At 37.0% G+C, this 22,076-nt stretch overlaps 4 protein-coding genes across 7 annotated transcripts in view; 2 read left to right on the top strand and 2 right to left on the bottom strand.

Moving 5' to 3' along the window:
- The window catches only part of LOC110415406 (Ribosomal protein S21e), a 1,873-nt gene extending 1,131 nt beyond the window's left edge, over positions 1 to 742 (top strand). The window contains exon 4 of one of the 2 annotated variants that reach the window (XM_021427053.1): positions 523 to 742. In XM_021427053.1, coding sequence (XP_021282728.1) covers positions 523 to 666 — 144 coding nt within the window. In that variant the 3' untranslated portion in view covers positions 667 to 742. Of the gene's footprint in view, positions 1 to 498 lie in introns of both variants that reach the window. The other variant, XM_021427052.1, reaches the window with a different exon arrangement.
- Positions 743 to 4,320: 3,578 nt separating this feature from the next.
- On the bottom strand, positions 4,321 to 6,575 carry LOC110415238 (Heavy metal transport/detoxification superfamily protein). Of its 2 annotated transcripts, XM_021426824.1 has the most exons (4): positions 6,304 to 6,361; positions 6,132 to 6,207; positions 5,845 to 5,905; positions 4,321 to 5,677 (listed from the first exon to the last, which is right to left on the bottom strand). In XM_021426824.1, the coding sequence occupies exons 2-4, from the start codon at positions 6,132 to 6,134 to the stop codon at positions 4,716 to 4,718; spliced, it is 1,026 nt and encodes a 341-aa protein (XP_021282499.1). In that variant the 5' UTR covers positions 6,135 to 6,207; positions 6,304 to 6,361; the 3' UTR covers positions 4,321 to 4,715. The 2 variants fall into 2 exon arrangements, with proteins under 2 accessions (XP_021282499.1, XP_021282498.1); XM_021426823.2 differs by lacking the exon at positions 5,845 to 5,905 and having other exon boundaries at positions 6,304 to 6,575.
- Positions 6,576 to 7,618: 1,043 nt separating this feature from the next.
- On the bottom strand, positions 7,619 to 12,986 carry RBOHB (respiratory burst oxidase-like protein). Of its 2 annotated transcripts, XM_021426058.1 has the most exons (14): positions 12,851 to 12,986; positions 11,911 to 12,483; positions 11,645 to 11,804; positions 10,954 to 11,002; positions 10,735 to 10,848; positions 10,158 to 10,586; positions 9,786 to 10,031; positions 9,645 to 9,662; positions 9,451 to 9,546; positions 9,226 to 9,341; positions 9,024 to 9,126; positions 8,870 to 8,943; positions 8,262 to 8,773; positions 7,619 to 7,866 (listed from the first exon to the last, which is right to left on the bottom strand). In XM_021426058.1, exons 2-14 carry the CDS (start codon positions 12,428 to 12,430, stop codon positions 7,757 to 7,759), a joined length of 2,547 nt encoding a protein of 848 aa, XP_021281733.1. In that variant the 5' UTR covers positions 12,431 to 12,483; positions 12,851 to 12,986; the 3' UTR covers positions 7,619 to 7,756. The 2 variants fall into 2 exon arrangements, with proteins under 2 accessions (XP_021281733.1, XP_021281732.1); XM_021426057.1 differs by having other exon boundaries at positions 9,645 to 10,031.
- Positions 12,987 to 17,866: 4,880 nt separating this feature from the next.
- Positions 17,867 to 21,605, top strand: LOC110415551 (Actin-binding FH2 (formin homology 2) family protein). Its single transcript, XM_021427231.2, has 4 exons — positions 17,867 to 19,885; positions 19,967 to 20,157; positions 20,266 to 20,501; positions 20,597 to 21,605. The coding sequence occupies exons 1-4, from the start codon at positions 18,273 to 18,275 to the stop codon at positions 21,326 to 21,328; spliced, it is 2,772 nt and encodes a 923-aa protein (XP_021282906.1). The 5' UTR covers positions 17,867 to 18,272; the 3' UTR covers positions 21,329 to 21,605.
- Positions 21,606 to 22,076: the final 471 nt, after the last annotated feature.

The raw sequence follows: 22,076 nt of genomic DNA, 5'->3' as shown, positions 1-22,076 counted from the left end.
ATATTTGAGATATGTTATAAGTGTCTATTGTTATCCATTTAATTGGCAAATTCATTTAGAGAAAATATTGGTTTGAAGAATGTTTCCAATCACATTCTCATGGCAAAAAGTGGATATGATAGTGACAAAACTTGTGTTTATAGACCTGGAAGAGACAAATATCACCGGATAGATATGTCTGGTTCCCTGTAGATTGGCACAAGATCCTGGCAGATTCATGTAGTGAATCTCATTGCTATTACTCAAACAAGCATTTTATGTATGTGTGCATATTCATCCATAGGTCAAATCAGATTTGTAATTATTGAAATAATTGTTGGAGACTCAAATGGTGGGTATGCGAGAATGATAATTTATATGCTGTTCTTTATCTCCATGATTCTAGGAACTTTTGCTTGCGTTGTTTTATTTGGTCTAATGAACAACGGAGGTGATAGAGAAGTTCGATTCTATATTAAACATGTTCTGGTTTGTTGCCTTGGTTCTTTATCAAGTCAGCTGCTGATTGATTTGACTCAGCAGGGTGATGCTGACAGTGCCGTCGACAGGCTCTGGCAGAAGAAGAAAGTTGAAGTCGACAGCAGTAATAGGCTGTCTATGAACTTGGGAGGGAAATGTGTTAGTTTGAACTATTATGTAGTAGTTTGTTTTGGTGGATTATGTTGAAGTTGATTTCGTTGAAACAGATGTGTTCTCCACATATTTGTTTTCTCTTGGTTATCAGAGTTTAAATTTTGTTAAATTTCTTCCGCACCAAATTCTTTACTAGCTCATAGCCAATGGAGATAATAATAAATTTTTTTGGTGAAAAGGATTAAAACGTGTAATAAACTTATACCTGGTCTTATAACTTGATAGAAAAGCATATACTAAATATTCGTTCCAGGAAAAATTAGCTGTTTTGCTTTATTTGAGAAGAAATAGCATTTACTTGGAATAAAGCTAGTTTTGAAAGCAATCTTGTGTTTTGGGTTCTTTCCCTTATTGAAAAATAGATCACCCAAATCATTATTGCGGGCAGGCAGGCTTCACCATAAAGCATTGATTTCTTTCTGATACTTTGACCCACAGAAATGATTCCCTCTACGACCCAGTATCTGGTAAATTGCAGAATTATGAATTAATTTTAGCTTGCACAGGAACTGAAGATCCAATGACTTATGCATGATTATTAGTGAATTCTTTGTGAAGCTGAACAGCTTATCATTGAGCTGGTAATGGTATAACTGATACAATGATTAAGCAAATCATGGTAGAACACACCCAAGGTTTGTTTTTGCCACTGATCCGACCACCAATCTCCATAATTAACAGAGTTGGTGTTTAAACTACAGACACCCAAAGAATCTTTCCCCTCCATTGTCTCAGCAATCACGCATGCAGCTCTGGTATTTTTTTTTTTTTGGGGGGGGGAAGTTTAGACTGATGGACTCCAAATTCAAGTGTAACTTGTGTTTGATTCTATGCAAAACAGGTTCCTAGAATCAAAATATCTGATACTTGTCTCTTAACCTTCATTGAGAAACACATTCTAAGGGAGTTTCAATATTGACAAGACAAGAGAAACAAAGGCACAGCTTTCATGGAACAAAAGCAGGGTCAATGTTAACGACCCAAGTTTTTTACTGTATTTTGAAATGGGCATGTGGCTCAAAGCAATTGGCCTAAGCAATTTGGTTATTTTTCTAATGGGGGCATAGCTGCCTTTTAGCGGGACATCTGTATTTCTATTGTTTGGGCTTTTAGAGAAGCAAACCTTCTTTTAGGTACACATATAGAGTCTGTCCCGCACAACCAAAAAGTTTGGTAGCTCCAAAGCCAATGGTAAGATTTGATTTCCTTTTTGTTATTGAACTTAGGGCAAAGGTTGCTTCCATCATTGTGTTGGTCATGATTGTCATCATTAAGATCATAATTATAGCATCACCACTCTTGATTATTCTTATGTTAAACCCCATTTTTGTGACCAACTTCAGCCTCTAATGGAGAGAACATTGCTGTTTATTCTTTCTTCTAGCTGCTTCTACAAATAACTGGCAAAAGCTAGGGAAATGGTTATGGGGAGGATTGAGAGGCTTGGGAAGGAAGACAGACTTGGATTGAAGGAATCAGGTTCCTTATTAATGGAAACTGCTCCTAAATTGATAACCCAGGGAATATGCTGTAAATGAAATTTGCAGTCATGCTTTGATTGACTGAACCACTGACTTGACATGTTTTTTTTTCTGGCTTTTGGATTAGGATTCTCTCGTGAATCATTTTCCATCCATACCAATGGTCCAAACAAATCTTTACCTTGCTCTACATTTATGTGATCCTTTGCCTGTTCCTTTCCCCTCCAAGGCTCAAACTCAGCCTCCCCCCACTTTCAGGTGCTAACCCAAGGAAAGGACATCAGATTAAAAGACAATCACAGTAAAGACAAAGAGTAAATCTCCCTGTAAAATAATCCTTCCCTAAATTCTAAACAAGTTTTCATTAACTTTGTAACTCCAAGGTGTCTCAACTGTCATTCTTTTAGGAAAGTTGGGAAATGCAAGAGTAAACCATCAAACTCTTTTTTTTTTTTTTATTACCTTTTTTTCTCCAATTTTGCTGCACAAAATTTGATACAGGCTAACAACCATGATCATCTGTGCTTTGTTTTCGTACAAAGCTGATGGGCCCAATTCTGAAGCTTATGATTAAGAGCAGCATGTGGAAATGAAAATTGCTCAAACAGAAGATAAGGGGTCCATGAGAGATCCTCTTCCACAGTCTTGCTTACTCCAATATTGTTTTATACTAGTAGTTGCTGAGCTAGATTAATGAACCTTTTAATACAGATATCTCGTATAAAATCATATTCTTATTACCTGGTATGAATCAACCGAAAAGAAGATTGTCAAAAAAATCTAAAGATAGGGACAACACTTATTCTGATATATGTTAAATTTTTAAAACGAATATTTAATTTAAAATTAATTAATAATATAAAAAGATTTCCCAATTATGATTACTCTTTTAAAATAATAGATTTGTTCCCTTGTGGACAGTACAATGGAGAGAATAAAAATTGCAGAACAATGAGATTCTCTTTGCCCATCAAGCTTGGAATGTCAAAATGAGCTTCTAGTGGACAAGAGAATAAAAACTTGAAAAGGGGAGCTTTCATAAATATTGAAAGGGATTTAATAAAGGGTGGCACTGGAAGTTTTCATGTTTCATTTCTTCTACTTCTGAAGAAAGTTTTTTCTTTTCTTTTATGACAAAGATAAGTCCACATATTCTCTTCAGGATTTGGAAAGGAAAAGAATAATACCTGTGGGAAAAGAAGGAAGAATGCTTATATTTCTAGGACCCATTCATTGTCCATAGAAGTTAACCAAAATGGCCTTTGATAAGGAGGAGATAATGGTAATATGATTGAAGTGGAGGTTGGGGGAGGAATCACTCCTCTTTTGGAAGATCAAATCTCCTATTTTATAGAATTGTACTAGTCAAAAATAGTTTGATATAGGTCAATTTATGTTAATAAAGAACCTCCTGCTTGCATGTGATTACTATACTATGAACATGTTGATTCATGTCACATAATAAATTCGTCTGAATAGAGGGAGACAGAGGTTTAAAGGAAGGATAGGGCAATAAGCTATCTGCAATGTACAGACTTTGCTTTAATTCGAATAAGAGAGTGTGAGCCAATAAAAGAAGCCAAAAAAGTTTGGGAAAAACAAAAAACAAAAGCAAAGGTCTGTTAAAGTCATGATCACACATTTCAAAGGTAGTTTTAATGAAAGAGAGAAGGGATGGCTTTCCTTCCAAAAGTAAAACTTGCCAGTGAGGCTCAATGCCCTAGCTACGCCTACACACAAATCTATACCCAGAGAGAGAGGACAGTGAGGTTATTGCCTTTGACTAGAATCAGTATTTTCATCATCAATGTAAAGCAGGGGAAACAACACTGCACACTACTTACCCCCATCAAGCACAAGGCAATGGTAACTTTAATTTTGTATTAGAGAAGAAAAAAACTGGGGGGTTTTCTTTTTCAAAAGTTGCACAAAAATCCAGGAAACCCTTGTAATAAATAAACAAATACTGAATTCAAACATGCAAATTCATCATCAAATTTCACCTTTACACATCAGAAAAAGGAAGTAGGTTTTGAGAGATTTGAAGGGTCCTACACCAGAGCTCAACAACCCACAAGAGCATAAATTCTAGGGAAGAAATGACACCTGTCTGTCCATCTGTATTAGCAAATAGCTTTCCCAGGAAAATATGAGTCACTGTTTTCTCTTCTTGCCCCAAAGTGTAGTCAAATCTTTGGGATCCATCTAACTAATCTACGCAATTCATTTAATCACCATGTAATAAAGGCCAAAATGCCAAATCAAAAACCTACTTTTACACATCGGATGAAGAGGAAAGAAAGAGAGGAGAGATGGGGTCAAAGGGGCCTACAAACAACTATGCATTACAATGCTGAATGTAGACTTAAAACCAAACCTTAAAAAGAGCAAAAAGTTCTAAAGAAATCTTAAAGCACAAACACCACTAAAATTAAAAAAGGAAGACCCCCCCAAACCCATTGTTTTTTCCCCACTCTTATTCTTTAACCCTAACTTAAACTACAAGGTTTCCTTCTATATCTACATACATTGCAAAATTATCCCCCCATACGGTTATACAAGTAGTATAAATTCCGTATCCATATAATGCCGTAAAATACATCACATGATTGAACATGCGTTCGGGTTTTCGTCGCTAAACATCTCGAAGGAATCGGACGGCCGTGATGAATAGGATGGATACGTGTCCGGATCTGATGGGCGTTCACTCATGTGGCCCGGGTGCATATACGCATATGAATACGGTGGTGGTGAGGCGTAATAAGAAGCACTGTAGCTACTACTTGGATACGCTGTATTGTAGCTAGTGACATACACTGGTGGTGCCTGGTAATACGTTGGGTATTCGTGCATTTGGTGGTGACGTGGAGGGCTGTGACTGGCTGCAGATGGCATGGGAACGGGACCATGAGGTCCGTAAACAGAAAAACGCGATCCAATGCATGCAGGTCCAGCGTCGCCAGAGTGTTCACCCTCATCTAAATTAGCATTAGCATTCCCTTTTTGCACCTTCTTTTTATTCTTTTTACTTCCACTGCCACCACCACCACCACTCTGCTCACCAGCATTAAACTCACTGTCACGACCAACTCCACCTTTCTTCTCAGCCACAGGTGACTGATTCCCGGCCACAAGGGTCACAGTTTGCTTGACCTGATCAGGTTTCAACTCCTTAACTTGTCCACCGGTTTTACATGGTGCACTACCACCTTCATGGGCTTTGCTAACATTATTACAACCCTCAGCATTCTTCGAAGTACTACCATTCTCACAGCTTTTTGCAGTGTCCTGTTGAACAGTGGATTCAGCTTTTACTGCTTCTTTCTCTTTATCACCTCCATGGTTACTATTACCCTCTTGATCACTGTTTGCTTGGCCGCTTTGCTTGTCCTTGTTCTTCGACTTTCCTTGCTTCTTCTCCTTTTGTCCAGTTTTTTCAGGCCATAACTCTGCATGCCTCCCTTTCTTTACTAGTTTCTTGATCAAAGTTTCTACATCTACGTGCAACTTGGCTTTCACCGTGGCTTTTTGTTGCTTCAAATCAGCAATAGCCTCGTAAACGCCTGCAAATTGCAGAGCAAAAAATACATACATGAAAAAGGAAATGATAGAAATGAACAAGGCAGACTGAGTTTTGTTTTCATATATAAATTCTGGTAGGTAGGTGAGGAGAAATTAGAGTGACAATGAGAGATGAACAAGGAGAAAAATTATGGAAAAGAAATTTTACCGTAAAAAGAATATGTTGGGTAAACAAAAAAGAGAAAACTTTGATCAAGGAATGAGATTAACTGAAAAATCAAAACAAAACCCAGATGAGAAAACCTGACAAACAACAAGATTTGGAGCTTAATAATCTATAGTGATAATGGTCACTTGGAAGGAAAGAGTGATTCCATGGAAAGCAAGAAGGAAACCAGTATAAGAAAAAGAAGACAAACTATGAAGCAGAAAACCCAAAATTTTAATGAAATTTTGTCCTATGTTAAAGGAGTGAGATGATTGAGGGAAGTATACCATCAATCTTTCTTAGAGTCTTTTCAACTTTCCTCTTGCAGGCTTCACAATGAATGGACACTTTCAACACCCAAGCCTGAGAAAAACCAGAAAATAAAGGGTAAACCAAAAAAGGGTCTGAGAAAAATCCTGTTAAAATTGACAAAAAAAGGGGAAAGAACCATGCTCTCACCTTGTACTTAAGAGGAGGTTCTTGGTTTTCTTCTGCTTCTTTAGATTCAGTTTTGGCTTCTGCCTTAGCTTCTTGTTTACTATCTGCTTTTCCTTCTGAAGTTGCCATTAGAACAACAATCACAACACAAGGCAATGAGGAAAGTATAAATACTTCTGAGAAAAGAGAGGAGGAGAGAGAGAGAGAGAGAGAAGAGAGAAACTGTGAGGAAATGCTTAAGAAGTGAAGGCTTAAGAGAGAGAGAGAGAAACAGAGGAAGGAAAAAAAAATCAAGTAGGGGCCCTGGGAGTTGGTGCCAAGTGGGTTGGCAAAGAGTAGTACCTGCTGAGAAAATGATCTTATTACATTAAAAAAAAAAAAGGAGTAAATTTTCTTGAAAGCTATGCTTTTTCTCTGCAGTGGACACCTATCAAGTTAAACACTTTGATGCTCTTTGTTTAAATGCTTCTTTTTTGCTAGCTGGGCCTATACCAGAATTTTTTTTGGCTGCTTTTTCTTCTTCCTTTTCCTCTCTTTTCTGCACAGGTAGTTTCCTTCTTAGTAGTGCCAAACCACTAACAATTTTCTTGTATGCATGAACCGAAAGAATAACTTTTAATGCACCAAGGCATCTCACTGTGGGTATTGGATTGATTTGATTCTAAACTATTCATCTTAATCGATTAATATCAAAATCAAAAAAATAAAATTAATTAATCAAATTTATTCGATTTAAATCAAAATATGTTCACCCTTAATCCTAATTTCTCTTGTAATCTTTTTACATTGCAAAATTAATATATTTTGCTTCTGCATAAAAAAAAGAATATTATAACTTTAAATCAAGCTTAAAGATTTCATGAAATTAATGGGAAAATTACCCAAAAAAGGGTTATTATGAATCTAATATTAAAAAACCATAGGAAAGCACCATGCAATGGGCAAAGAAGACTTATGAAGGAGTAGTTGCCCTTGAGTTATCTCCTTAGAAAGGAAACCATCAACATGAAGCATCAAAGTAATTATAACATGGAAATGCTGACTTGGTTCCAATAAGAAGTTGCTCCTCAAAGAAGCATTTGAGAATAAAGCTGCCCTCTTTTCTATTAATTGCCCCAAAACCAGTGGTCCAAACTTATTTCTCCAATAACTTCGGCCTGCCTTTTTGCCAGGGGATGGATTGATTTAAAGCTTTGTTGTAATACTCCATGAATCTTTATTAAGATATTTATGGGCCTGTCTCCTTTTATATATATATATATAAAATACAGGACATTATGATTTGATTTAAGACAGAAAGGAAGGGGAAATAAAAAGGAAAAATAAATAGTGGAAAGGCTTTGCCAATATAAAATTGATAACCAAATCATATTCAAAACAACATTACAGCTATACCCTTTTAAAACATAAATTATATACTACTATATTACATTTTTTTTTATGGAAAAATAAAAAAATGGAAAGGCAAAAATTTTTAAAAGTTCTCTTTGTGGAAATCAAATTTCGTGCTGGTTTTCCTTGAAAAGTCTTGAGCTAGCCTCCTTAGCTCCCCTGTTAATCCTGGTGCTCCACAGTAAAATACCCCTGCAAAACAGAATTCAATATTAGGTAAGCTTTTGATATTATACTTGTGCTTAGTTTGTAAAGTTTTATCCCATATAACTTATTAGACCTCTACGATTTTTTCTTATAAAAGATGCTTTATAAATGAAAGATAATATAAATATTTAAATATTTAATTTTATTTTAATACATAATTGATATCAGATTTACGATTCTCATATAAAAAATGATAATAAAGGCATAAAAAATGTAAATAAACTATTTCAACCTTATGATAGTGGTAGATATTGCATACCATAATAATGACTTGGGACATGTGTACTTGGCTTGAGGAAAATACCATTGAAATGCAGGATTTTAAAGCGTCTATGGCTTATTGAAATGAAGAATAAAGCTAGTAGAAAGCAAGGACATACCAACTCTTTGATCAGCGTGGTTAACAGCAACATGCTTGAAAACCTTGTGCCAATTCGGCCTGGCAAAATGTGTCTTCACGCGGGTTCCTGAGACAATGTCAACCCCACTCTTGGCATGGTGGAGGGACTGAAGCATGGTGATCAAAGCTGATCTAGCATCCCCTTCTTCGAACACACTGGTGCAGTAATTATGGAGCTCGATCACCCTATCCCGGTCATACTCAGCCACCTCGTTCATCACCCCTCTGAACCACTCGAACGAGCCTTGCTCGCGAGTGACCCAGTAGAAATAAGCTCGTTTGGTGGCGAAGGGCTTCTTCTTGTTGTTCTTAACTCCATTCTCTATCCCTTCCTCCATTTCCTTCTGTTGCTTGATGTTGTTCAGCACGTCTTTGACTATGCTGATCAATGGGGTGGCACCAATGCCAAGTCCTACTAGGAGAAGCACATCATATTTTTTATAGTCCTGTGCTGGAGCTCCATAGGGACCATCGATCAAGAGTTTAGGCAACCTGTTTGAAGATTGAATTCCATGTTGGGAGTTGAGATAATGATTGGAAAAAGATGGAAAAACAGCATATTGGAGGAGAAAAAGCAAAAAGAGTTACCTAGGCTTGTTTTCTCCTTTTCCAATATCTGCTCTCAGGAGGCCACTTTGATTAACTGATGGAGGCTGACAAACCTGCAAACCAAAACGTTTAAAGCATAAAAAGGAGACATTTTTGTTGCAGAAATCTACAAGTTTTGAGGAAGAACAATCACCTTTACAAAAAGGGCCTTGAGCTGGGATGTCCAGTCCCCTAAGGTGCGGATGTGAATACTCAAATAGTCATCTGCCGGGGATGAAGTGATGGAGAAGGGATGCCTGAAGAATAAAAAACCATCGATGTTCTATCAGTTTCCCTGTCATCAAAACTGTTGAAATAAGGAAACATTACGTGATTATTTGATCCTGTTTTCTTACCACTGGAATGGGGAGACTGCTGCACAGTTCACAAAGATGTATTGGCCACTGGTGTACTTAAATCCTTGAGGCTTAGACATATGCAGGGAGAGTACATTTCCAGGGTACACAGCAACCTGAATTATGAACAGAAACAAGTATTACCCTTACCCGAGCTTAAAACTGTTATCTTTTCCTACCAGTAAACTTGATAAATTTGAAGTTTAGGTGGGGTTCGTAATGTACCTTCAAGATCTTCACTGACTTATAGCCAGACCTGAATGCGCGAAGCAGGCGTTCACATGCGTATAGCAGCATTGGAACTGCTAGATACATCCATGTCTGCAAGCAAATAGCAGAAAACAAATTAAAATACTCTGGAAAATGTCAGCATAGAGTGAAAATGTTGTTTTGCACTAGCTAGTTTTTGAGACACTTACTGTCTTTTTGTACCATTTCTTGGAGAGGTAGAGAAAGTATCCATGAACAATGAAGAGGGCATAGACAATAACAAACAGATGATGTGAGTACCAGAAGGCATTGAATCCGGTGAGCTTCTTTATGTGTTTGGGGAGGTTTACCCGGTTGCGGCGGAACCAGGGCTGAGCTAGTATGTAGGCTATGGCCATGAGCACCACCATGGCTACACCGGTCCAGCCTTCGGTGCCTTTCACGAACCACCAGTAGTTGTTAGGCCGTTCTTCCCCGAAGAATGGCTCCATTGGCTCATATTCTTCATCAGTGGCATGGAGAAGTCTAGGGAAGTCGCATGTAAGATGAGCACCAGCATGCAGGCCAACTCCAATAGCAATCCCCAAAGCAACCACCTACAGAAATTTAGTCCAAATGCAAGAAAGTATTAATTTCTTCTATACATACATCCTTTATTATGATTTATTATCCGATAAAAGTAAGATAATTAGACCTTAATTCTGGATTATTATTTACCATACCTTGTGAAAATTGATGTTGTCATCAAATGGGACAACCGCCCCTAACTTGGTCCTGCTTCTAAGCCAAGTAATGGTATTCCTACACACCGGAAGGAGGATCAGGGCCATGTTGAATTTAGTTGTCTCAGCTGCACCTTTGGCTGTGGTAACACAGTAGCCCATCACATCAAACACAGCCCGATGTTTGTATTGGATGAATTTCCAGGTGAACAGGCCTGCACAGATTGAGATCCACAGGGCCAGGACCCATATCCTTTGCCAATTGTCCTCCAGGAAGTAGGCAAGACCCCTGCCCCATCTTTTGATGGGGTTTCTCTCTTTTGTTGGCACCAATTTTTCACTCAACAGCCTGCTCAGAACGCGGCTGTCTGTCACTAGGTTGGTTGACTGGCTTGGTGCTTGGAGAAGCAGTGTTTCCAAATTGTATATCTGACAAAAAGGAAAAAACAACCAACAGGGAATTGGGTCAAAAATCTGTGGTGAAATTAGGGTGAGAGCCTGTTTGATTGGCCCTGAAATGGGGTTGGGCTAAGGTTGATTAAGAGTTAGTTCATTCAATCAAAGTCATGGTGCTGACCTCAATGTAGCCAAGGTTGTCTTTGTCCAGTTCTTCCATGATCAGGGCTGCATATTCCTCAGCAGATTCTTGGATTTTTGACAGCTTGTTAGCACCAGCACTCAATGCAATAATCTGCACAATATTTTGTTGAAACAGTTGTAAATATATTTTTTTGTAGATAATAGCAGCTTAAACTACTTATCATCTCAGTAGTACTTTTCTCTGGCTCTTACTCACCTCTTTCACTTCTTCTTCAGTGATCCTTCCATCAGCATCTTTGTCAACCCTGAATTTACCCAAAAATTGCTTGAACAATAATAAATTTTATATTTAATAAACTGTCAATATATAATATTTATATCTTATTACTTACTCATAATACGTCACTTTATAAATGTGTAAAAATAAAAATTTTAAAATCTTTTAAAACAATTTTTTTACTTAAAAATGTGACAAAACATCAAATATTAACATGCAAGAATAACCATTGTTTTCATATCGTATTCGTGTGCAAAGATTTTTCTTGGTGGTGATTAGATTATTTAATTAAGTGATGATTTCATAATAGTAAATTAAAATAAAAAATTATTTTTTGTATTGTATAACCAAAGTAGGGAGTTACTGTTAAGAATTATTATAAAGTCAACAAAATTGGATAATATATAGCAAGAGAATTTATTTTCACGGACCATCCGGCTTCACATGCAGATAGCACAAAATGCGGTTCTATGTGATAAGATTCTTTGCATGAATGTCAAAATGGACATCTTAGCATAATTTTGTCTGATGATTAGGTGAAATCTGTCCCAAATGTCCCCCAAAATTTGTCTCATGCAATGGAAGTTTATGGTATTCATAATTCAAGCTTTGTTTGGGGTCAATAATGGAAGTGCTTCAATTATGTGAAACAGACAGGCAGGCTTCTTACATGTCAAAGAAGGTTTGCAGCCTAGCATCAAAGCCCTGATCAGAGATTTGTTCCCAGAATTCCCTAAGCTCAGCTTTGCTTATTGCTGATGATGTTATCCCTCTCCGTCGAGCCAGGGCCTCGAACAGTTCACTGGCAAACTCTTTTGATTCATTCATTCCTGGTTACAACAACCAAACCCAGGGTTTCTAATCAGGCTATGATCTTGGTTTGGAAGTAAACAGGTTTATCATCGGGCTAACAGGGAGAGAATATTGTTGCATTACCTATGCATTGGCCGAAGAGAGATTTGGGGAGTGACCCATCGACAGACAGTTCATAGAACCGTTTTTCGACCTCGGACCAGCCTTCACTTCTGACATTCTTGGTGGTCATAAACTTCAGGCCCTGAAGGGCACGAGCAGCTCCGGACTTGCTCCTGTCGACCTTGTCGAACGGTACAGCAGCCTTGGTCGATGTCATCCGCTTTAGTTCCTGAGAGACTTGCCTGATTCGGAACGAAAGCTGGGATCCGAACGAAGGCCTTTTCTCCAACCTGGTTGCTAGCATTGCCGTCTCTGGATCACCTCCCTTGATGTTCTGGACAGACACCGAGTCTTCCCGGATGTCTAGAGTGATTTCCACGTACTCGTCGTCACCATCCTTGAACCTTGCACTTTTCCTGCTGCTGGTTTTCTTGTTGTTCACCAATATCGGACCGCTTAATGGACCACTGTAGCCGACCCTGGTGCTGCTCGTGCTTTCTGTATCGGACCAGGACTCGTGTTTGCTGTGTTGAATTTCCATAGCTTTTTCTTTCCTAATTCTCTCAACTCTCTCGAACCCAGAGTTTGTGTATCCTGAAATGAAAAACCAGGGAGAGGAATCAGGCTGACAAGTACTCAAAGTTCTGATATATCATGTCTAGAACTTGAATTTCCAGCTAACGATTTGACTATGCTACCCTCATGAATTATATTTTATGCAAGGGCATATTTGACTTTAAAAACCCATGTCTGGCTGCTTTTCTGTCTGTAGAAACAGACTTACTTGGTTAGTCTACTACTCTTCGTCATTGATTAAAGCAAAGAAACACACACATCATTGACATCAAAATCAGTGAATCAGTTTAGACGTTTTCCATGGTGCATGGAAACATGAATCAAACCTAGTGAAAACAACCAAAAAGAAAGGATTTTCTTGGGAAAATCACTCTCAAAATCTTACCCGAGAGAACAATGAATTCTTGCCCTTTGGAGAGCTTCAAGATTTGAATACTAGGAGAACGTTGGTGAGAGAGAATTTGAGAACTGAAAGAGGAACAGATATAGAAAGAGTTTTATAATGGGGGACAAGGTGGCTGAGAAGGCAAATCAAGGGAGGGGAAGAGAAGTCAAAACTTCCAAAAAAAAACAAAAAAAGCAAGGCGAAACCAAGGGGCGCAGTCGGGTTAAGTGTTAGTTATATTTTGGAGTGGTTATGTGGGGTTCCCATACTCTTTCCAATATAAAACTTCAAAGATTCCAACCATCACCAACCCAAACCCAGGTTGACAAGAAAAAACTTCATTCAGCGTGAAGAAATTTAACAATGGTAGCAGCATGCAGGTCAACCATTCGTAAGAACATTGTTGGAAAGTTGGCTTTGAATATGAACTGAAACCCAAAAAATGAATGTGATCCTGGAAAAAGGAAAAGCACACTCCTATTTGGGTCTGCTTCCATGAAAGTGCCAGGCCCCAAAGTTCTTACAGCCTTGTGAATTTCACATTTAAGCTATTAAATTAATTAATCTTATTTGCCAGCACACCATTTTTTTTCCTGTTGCATGAATCATCTCCTATCTTTTTTTTTTGTTCTTCAAGAACCTTATCTTGTATGCTCTTCTAGTGACAATGACAGCTTCCCCAAATTTCTTCAAGACTTGCCTGTCCTTAAAGAATTTATATAGAAGAAGACATTTTATGGCAATAAAATAGACACATTTTCATTGAGTCATGGAGATAAGATGAAAGCAATATCAATATCTTTAATTTGATAGCTACATCCATTCAATTAAATTAAGCAAAGAGTGTCTGCTTTGTTTTTATCATTATTTTCACATATCATTGATTCAATTATATAGCATAAATTTTCACATATGAAACATCTGCTAATGCCCAACTTCCTTTTTTTTTTTTATTAAGCTGAATATGACAGTTATGGAGAACATCAAAATTCTCTGTCAATACAAGCTAAAAACAATTTAGAATACTCTTCTAAAATTAAATCAATACAAATGAAATACCCAAAATAACATACAATACTGAAAATAATCTAAAGAAATTGTACCATCTCAATCGAGTTCAAATCTTGTCTCAAACATATCTTTTTAAAAAAATGCCTTCTACAAAGCATTGCAACAACACCTAGTTAGTAGTACCCAATTACTTGCTAATTTCTATGACATGCATGTGGTGTTTAGTCACCCATTTGGACTGCAATAAGTATTCATAAATATTAGGTGGCATGCATAAGAAGACTTGAAGAATTATTTTTCAAAGGGAATATTGGGAAAGATTTATTAATTCTATATATATATATATGTGTGTGTGTGTGTGTGTATAACCTTAAGACATATTTAGAAGGGAAATTATTGGGTAAAAGTTTATTAATTTATATCATTCATAATCTTAAAGGATCATGCATGGTTTCTTCAAACTTTGACACTCAGAAGAGCATAAAGCAATAAGTGATAGTGTATAAATACGAACAATATTGCAAATATAAATGTAAAAATAATACTAATAAATTTCTAGGACGAAATTAAAAGGTTTGAAAGATAATATTTTAGAAATTCAATTTCTCAATTTCAGATAATGGGAAATAAAATGAACTTTGGTGGTAGGTAAAAAGCTAAATAGTTTTAATTAAAAAAATTATTTAAAAAAAAAACCACAATGATTTTCCACTAGTTAATGGGTCTGTGGTAATACCATTACAAAAGGAGAAAACACCAATACCTTTTCACATATTAACTACTTAATGGGTGTTAGTGCTCATATTAATGTGCTCCATATCTCATGATGATGAAAAAACCGACATTGGACCGCCTAATTAGGACCTGTTGTGAGGTAATGATTAAGTCAATAATGGAAGAACAACTTGGCTAATTGAGGTTAATTATACATTCATTAAACTAATTATCCCTAGAGATTTGAATATATAAAGTGAAAAGCTTGATTAATTGTACATCTTTGAATTTTGCACTTTGTTTTCAAAATTGATTTCTTCTTTGAATTGGTTCGACAAACTTGATTCGGGTATGATCGCAGTGTATAGATATGATTAGGATTTAGAAATTTTGAGATATCAAATTTGAGCTTTCGTATTATTACGGACTCAATAATTGTACAGGAATCTATATATCTATCAATTATACTACTTTTCCTTAAACTAATTATGATTTTTTCTTTTCTAAAAGCTTTTAGTTAAAACAGTTTATGCGTCCAATTGACCGAGACTGATGATAGAGGCTATTTAGATCTTAAATTAAGTAAATAATTTCATGATTTATCTTTATTAATCGAGTAATTCCATGAATCTAGACTCGAAGTAATCATATCAAAATTAAAATCTCAATAGCTGAATACATATCCTTCCACCTAATCCTAACATATAGTTTTACAATAATTAGTACGAAATTCAACTAATATTATAAATCTCGAGTCGAAACAAATAGATCAAAATTAAAATCTCGATAAAAACCAAAAAATACATATGGTCCCACCTAAATCCTACTTACTAGGATAAACGCATGTGAAGTTTGATCAAATGAAGATATTGTAGAATTGTAAACAAGACAGCTAATTATTCGTTTAGGACAAAACAAGATGGAGAGAAAGAAGAACAAACAAGTCAAAATGAGAGACAGACACAACTTGAAGGCAAGTAGGCTCTGGATTTTTACTCAAGAACCAGTCAAAATTGAAGGCAAAACCTGGATTTGGGTATTTGACCTTTGGTGACATTAGCTTTTATCTTGTTTGAAACAAGGAAAAGATGGTTTGAAGAAGCTGTCAAAACAAGTGAAAACGCTTGGCTGAATCTATCTGGATACAGGGACGAAATATAAATGGAAGTTTGATTAATTATACGCGTTTCTAATGTTGAAAAATACAGTGTTTCTCACTTCTGTTTTGGATAGTCAAAATTGAACCATGTCTTTATTTTTTTTGTCGTATCTAAATAAGTTTTTATTTTTTAATTTTTATATTTACCTAAGTTTTTAATTTTTAATAAAAAATTAATCGTTATAGTCAGACTTAACATCAACCGGTAATTTTTATTCACGAAAACAGATTACGTGATTATGCAATAATGGTTGTGGAATGGATCACATGATTATATTATTAAGTTATATGAATAGAAAATGCCAGCAAGTATATGATCGAATGATTAATAATTTTTCGTTAGGGTTAAGATTTGTATAGATATGAATTAAATGATAATAGGTTGTTTGGGTACAATAAAATAATAAGAAAACATATAGTTGATGAATTTAGTTAAACCTTTTATCCATTATTATATATGTTGCACAGGAAGGAATGAATGGGGGATAACCTAAACCTCACCAAATTGAGTTCTATTAGGAAAAACATTAATTCCACTTTTCCTTCCATTGATTATTCAAACATTCTTCAATTTTGGACCATATTCAAAGTAGCAACCATGGCCTTTTCTTCCATGCTTCTTTGCATGAGAAAACAAGCAAACCCTTGGTCCAGGATTGCTGAATCAAGACCTGTTTCTGATCCAAAGTACTGTGAGCCAAGGCCCTTTCATTCCTATCCTTAAATACACTAAAGAACCCACTTCGTTTCAGGTTTCAAGCCCATATATATAATCATTAGGTGCTGGACAGCAAGGTGTTGGGTGGTGGGCGGCCAGTTTATGCCTTTAATCTACAACTCAAATGCAACAGACGGGGCCAAAAACTGAATGAAGGGAAATAATTCTTCAATGATGAAGTAAAATTTGCCACCAACCTTGAGCAAAATTGAAAGCAATGGTAGCATAGGATTCTCTCCCCTTTGCATGGTTTTGTATTTTAGTTTCTGTACATCATTCTTTTGCAAGACTTCCCATGTGTTTTTTGCACTGTAAACTTGTTTCTTTGTTTGTACAGCCTCTGATTTTTTGCCTCCCTGTGTGTGTTTTCTTAGGTCAAATGGACATCCTCATTGCAGAGAAAGAAGAATTGGAAGGTATTAAAGTTTGGTCCTGTTTGGAGCTTATTGTTGACTATGGGCTCCACTGGTTTCAGATATGTCATGTGGTTCTGAGAGAAGTAACACTAACAGCACATTACCAAGTACCAACCGCATACCAGTCACAAAATGGATATAAAACCATCCATTTTTCACAGAACAACTCTCACCTCAGAATTCAGATACTTCTCTGGTAGATCCAATGTGAGCTAAGTGTTACATGGACTCTTTGCTTTACCTTAATTATCTCGAATCCATGTAAGATAGGTTAGAGCATAAATGAAGAGAGACTTTGGAACACTTGAGATTTGGTAAAATGAAGTGCAATCAATAGCTTTGCCATAATGAAAGTGGGAGGGGGGAACTAATAGTTAAACTTCAAATCCTTACATGGGTGAACTGACGGCACAGGCTAATATACCAGACAAAGTTGCTGAAAATCAACACCAACTCACACCAAACTATTTTGATACTATGTTTCTGAACATAAAAGATACACAACGGGGCAACCAACTAGCAGCCTTGCACGTGGAGCCATGGAAAAGAAAAGCTTGGGGAAAGAGACTAGTGCTACTAAAAAGCCCATTAGCTTCCTATAATGCAGCATTCAAGATCTAGCTTTCACTTAGATGCGGCTTTAATCTGAAAATGGAAGAGTAGATACATTACCACATGATAAAGGACTGGACCATTTCTCTCTCTTTCTCTCTCTCTCTCTCTCTCTCTCTCTCTCTGTCTTCTTTTAATAATGGGGGTTGGAGAAAACTTATGCTATCAAGAGGTGGGCAAGTCCAACAGATTAGGACCCACATAGACATTTTTTGTAAGGTTTGATTTCAGGACTTTTTAGTGGACTTTAGGAACTAAAAAAAGGGGTTTGTTTTAAATGCAAAAGACCATGATGGGGATTTGATTGACTAAGCTTTTGAGTAATGAAGCTACCTAAAAAACCTGCAGAAAATGATGCAGTGCATGAGCAATAAAGTGGAGAAAAATATGTCAGCTTCATCTTACTAGAAAGCATATCAGAAAAGTAAGACATAATAAAAGAAAAAAAATTAACCTTGAGGGTATTTCTAGGAGGCAAATTGTCCTACAGATTTAAAAGTGTTTTGCAGGAGAATTTATGAAGGGTGAGAAGAGATAAGAGTACATGAATAGGGAAGAAAGTAAAGAAGGTTCTGTACAACAGCAACTGCCAAAATCAGGGGTTCCTTGGAGTAGCATTAAAGACTGTGCAGGACTAGATGGTTTTCACTACACATCACCTACAACACCAAAATAAATGTATTTTTCTAGAAACACGAAAAAGGAAAGAAGAATGCAAACAAAAAAGAAGAACCCAGATTTATAAGCAGAAAGCTTGATTGGTGGTGCTTTGATGATTTCTAGTTGAAGATCATGGGTTATAGTTCTCAGATTCTTTACATGATTTTCATCATTTTCCTGCTCATATCATTAGACAGCTCCCACATTTTGAGTGCTGATGCTTTCCTAGATGCAGCAGGGGGCTTCACAGTTCATGGCCTACAACAGTTTTATTTCATGGAGGAAAGTGGGGGCAACCAGAACAAAATTGAGAAAGTTTCAGGACAGGATGAGAATGAGCAGAAGGAAGCTTTGATTGTTCAAAAGTTTAGAGCTTTGCTTGGATTGAAGAGTACCAAAGGAAGAATCCCATTAAATGGTGCTGCAGAATGTTTCTCACCATCTCCCTCTCCATCACCAAACAGTATTGAAGCTGAGACTTCAGTACCAGCTCCTGCTCCAGCCCTGCCAATGCATACACATTTCCATTCTCCACCGCCTCGATCAAGCACAATGCCACTACCTAAACGAATTCACAAAGAAAATGCAGATAAAGGAAGAGTTAGAAGAATTCTGGTGCCAGTCCTTGTGTCTGCGGGAGCTGCCTTTTTAGCTTGCCTTGTTGGGCTCATCTGTTTCTGTGGCAAAATCAGGAAGCATAGAAAGAAATCCACAAAGCCAATTTTGACATACTGCAGAAAAGGAAGAATTAGAGGCAAATCCCAGTATACGAGTTCTCAAAATTCAACAAGCAACGTGAGCTTAAATCCTAGCCTAGATCTCTTTTATCTTAATACCTTGGGAGTGGGCTTAGAGCAGCAACCAGCTTGTTTAAAACAAAGTGCTGAAACTGAGAAAACATCAACAATAGATAAGAGGGAGGAATCAAACAAGGAAGTTGCTATACTAGAATCTGACAATGCTAGCAGTTCTTCAACAAGAGAGATTACTTCAGTTCATGAGGATGTAGAATCAGCAAGATATGATTCTGATGGTGGTCACTGCTCACCTCCCGATAAAGTAATTCCCATTGAATGTCATTCATCTGATGATGAATCGTTTCATTCTTTTGCTGATTCGCGTTCATCAAATGTCCGGCTTTCCAATGCTTCAGCTGGTAGTCTTAGTGATACATCAGAGATTCCCCTGAATGTAACAAAGGTATCAACATCTCCTCAACATTCTTTCGTATCTCCATCCATGTCCCCAGCCATGTCTGGCCGCGTTGATTCTCCTGATTGTCAAAAGAATTTTACACCCCCACCGCCACCGCCTCCACCTCCTCTGCCTCCAGTTGTGCTCATTTCTCCTTTAAATTCTTCTTTATCTGCAACTAAAGCAAGATTGAAAGCTTCAAGTTCTTCTACATTGCTCGATATCACACCTGCTAGGAATTCAGATTCCTCTTCTGGATCAAACCGCAACCAAGCAAACCCAAGTGACATCCCACTCTCGCCCCAAAAACCTTCTAAATCTTTGCCAAGTCCGCCTGGTATTCCTCCACCACCATGTCCACCTCCATTTCTGAAAGGAAACAACAACCCTGTCAAAGGTCCACCTCCTCCACCAACCCACCTTCCACAGTACACCCCGATGGGCAAAGATGGGGCTCCATTGCCAAAATTGAAGCCACTTCACTGGGACAAAGTCAGAGCTGCACCAGACCGCTCTATGGTATGGGACAAGCTGAGGTCAAGCTCATTCGAGTAAGTTATGTCATGTTCTTTTTGCACACTAAATTCCTTTCTTTCTGATCCTGAGAATTAACTAAATCTGACATGGAAAAGATTGGACGAGGAAATGATGGAATCACTTTTCGGGTACAACATACATAATTCAATGAAGAATGACGAAACAAAAAGCAAAACCCCTTCTCCAAGCCAGCATGTGCTTGAGCCCAAGAGGTTGCAGAACATAACCATTCTCCTAAAAGCACTGAATGTGACAGTTGAGCAAGCGTGCAATGCATTGATGAAAGGTATAGCTCTGAATTCGATTCATTTAATCTGCAAAACCAATTTATTTCAACGTACAAGTTCCTCGCTTTTTATTCTTGTGATTGCTTTCTCCATTTGGTGAAAAGCAGGAAATGGTTTGGTTTTACAACAACTAGAAGCATTGGTTAAAATGGCACCCACCAAGGAAGAAGAGACCAAGCTTTCAAGCTACAAAGGAGACATCAATGAGTTGGGGTCTGCTGAGAAGTTTGTTAAAGTAGTTCTAAGCATTCCATTCGCCTTCTTACGTGCTGAAGCCATGCTTTACCGAGAAACTTTTGAGGATGAGGTGATTCATCTTAAAAATTCATTTTCGATGCTAGAGGTAAGCATCAAGCTCTGATTCATATCACCTCTTTTATGGAAAAGCTATGTTCTTATACAAACGTCTGATATCTCTCATTCCCATTGTTCTACCAGGAAGCCTGCAAGGACCTCAGATCAAGCAGGCTCTTCTTGAAGTTACTTGAAGCAGTACTCAAAACGGGCAACCGAATGAATGTTGGAACAATTAGAGGAGGCGCTATAGCATTCAAGCTCGATGCCCTTCTTAAGCTTGCTGATGTGAAAGGAACCGATGGGAAGACTACATTGCTCCATTTCGTCGTCCAAGAGATCATTCGGTCGGAAGGCATAAGAGTGTCTGATAGCATTATGGGGAAGATCAACCAGAGGAACAAAAGCAGAACTGCTGAAGAAAAGGAAGAGGATTACAGAAGAATGGGACTAGACCTTGTTTCTGGTTTAAGCACCGAACTCTACCATGTCAAGAAGACAGCCACACTCGACCTGGATGTTCTTGCAAGTTCTGTCTCGAACCTATCAGGTGGCAAGTCTAAACTGCAACAGCTGGTTCAAGAGGAGCTATCGACAGACGAAAAAAGTGGGAATTTCGTTCGGTCAATGAACTCCTTCCTGAACTATGCAGAGAAGAATCTGAAAGAGCTGCAAGAAGATGAACATAGGGTCCTGTTACAAGTCACAGAAATCACAGAATACTTCCATGGAGATGTGAGCAAACTAGATGAAGCTAATCCACTTCGGATATTCGTGATCGTAAGAGACTTTCTGGGAATGTTAGATCATGTTTGTAAAGAGCTTAGAAGCTTGAAAGTCCCCAGCAGTCCAAGCCCTCTGGCTCCATTTCGATAGAGATTTAGATTTTCCTCTTCGTGTGTTAATAAAAAATTTATTTTCCCTGCTGCCCAAACAACCATTTGATGAGGCTGTAACTTAAGTTTGTACTTGTTTTCTCTTTAGAGTTTTGGCAGGGTAGTAGATCAATTCTTCAGCTGACGCTGATTTGCCGGATAGTTGGATTATGATCGGATTTGCTTGCATAGCTGTGTGTACCATAACAATTCCATCCAACATCTATTTGCATACCAAAACATTTATGAACTGTTCAATTAAGTAAAAATATATAGAAGCGAGCATTAATTCGATTTTAATTGGTTACTTGATTCTATTTTGATCGATTTTTAATGTTTAAAATTTATATCCGAATAATGGATTATTAATAATATATTTTAAATATATAATATATATAGTTATTAATAAATATTGTTAATATATTTTAAATAATGTTTTATATGAAATATAAAATATTGAAAATAATAATAAAATCGATCGAATAAATCAAACATAAATCGATTTTGATTATTTTGATTTTAGAATATAATTCTATCAACTTAATTATTTTTTTATGAAATTTTGATTAATTCGACTCATTGAATTATACAATTGAATTGATTGAACTGATGCATTTATTACCAAAATTAAATACTCGAATATATTTTAAAATTTATTTCGAGAATTTTGTTTTTTAATGGATCATGAAAATGGTTAAAACGGGCTTAAATTTTCCCCAAATGGTAATGGAGCTCCAAAACCAAAGCCC

The sequence above is a fragment of the Theobroma umbraticum genome, unplaced genomic scaffold (genome assembly GCF_002168275.2).
Source record: "Theobroma umbraticum cultivar Fairchild unplaced genomic scaffold, ASM216827v3 scaffold_147.0, whole genome shotgun sequence".
Classification (NCBI taxonomy): domain Eukaryota; kingdom Viridiplantae; phylum Streptophyta; class Magnoliopsida; order Malvales; family Malvaceae; genus Theobroma; species Theobroma umbraticum.
The sequence above is the reverse complement of the archived record's forward strand: the minus strand, read 5'-3'. Positions and strand labels throughout refer to the sequence as shown.

Excerpts from the sequence above, each read along its gene's own strand:
- LOC110415238 (XM_021426823.2), bottom strand. The coding sequence starts at position 6,411 with ATGGCAACTTCAGAAGGAAAAGCAGATAGTAAACAAGAAGCTAAGGCA. Across the intron at positions 6,208-6,303 it reads AACCTCCTCTTAAGTACAAG|GCTTGGGTGTTGAAAGTGTC; the intron begins GTGAGAGCATGG and ends GGTTTTTCTCAG. Across the intron at positions 5,678-6,131 it reads GACTCTAAGAAAGATTGATG|GCGTTTACGAGGCTATTGCT; the intron begins GTATACTTCCCT and ends TGCAATTTGCAG.
- LOC110415551 (XM_021427231.2), top strand. The coding sequence starts at position 18,273 with ATGGGTTATAGTTCTCAGATTCTTTACATGATTTTCATCATTTTCCTG. Across the intron at positions 19,886-19,966 it reads CTGAGGTCAAGCTCATTCGA|ATTGGACGAGGAAATGATGG; the intron begins GTAAGTTATGTC and ends GACATGGAAAAG. Across the intron at positions 20,502-20,596 it reads ATTCATTTTCGATGCTAGAG|GAAGCCTGCAAGGACCTCAG; the intron begins GTAAGCATCAAG and ends TTGTTCTACCAG.
- RBOHB (XM_021426057.1), bottom strand. The coding sequence starts at position 12,430 with ATGGAAATTCAACACAGCAAACACGAGTCCTGGTCCGATACAGAAAGC. Across the intron at positions 11,003-11,644 it reads CTGCAAACCTTCTTTGACAT|GGTTGACAAAGATGCTGATG; the intron begins GTAAGAAGCCTG and ends GGGTAAATTCAG. Across the intron at positions 8,944-9,023 it reads TCAAGGCCCTTTTTGTAAAG|GTTTGTCAGCCTCCATCAGT; the intron begins GTGATTGTTCTT and ends TTTGGTTTGCAG.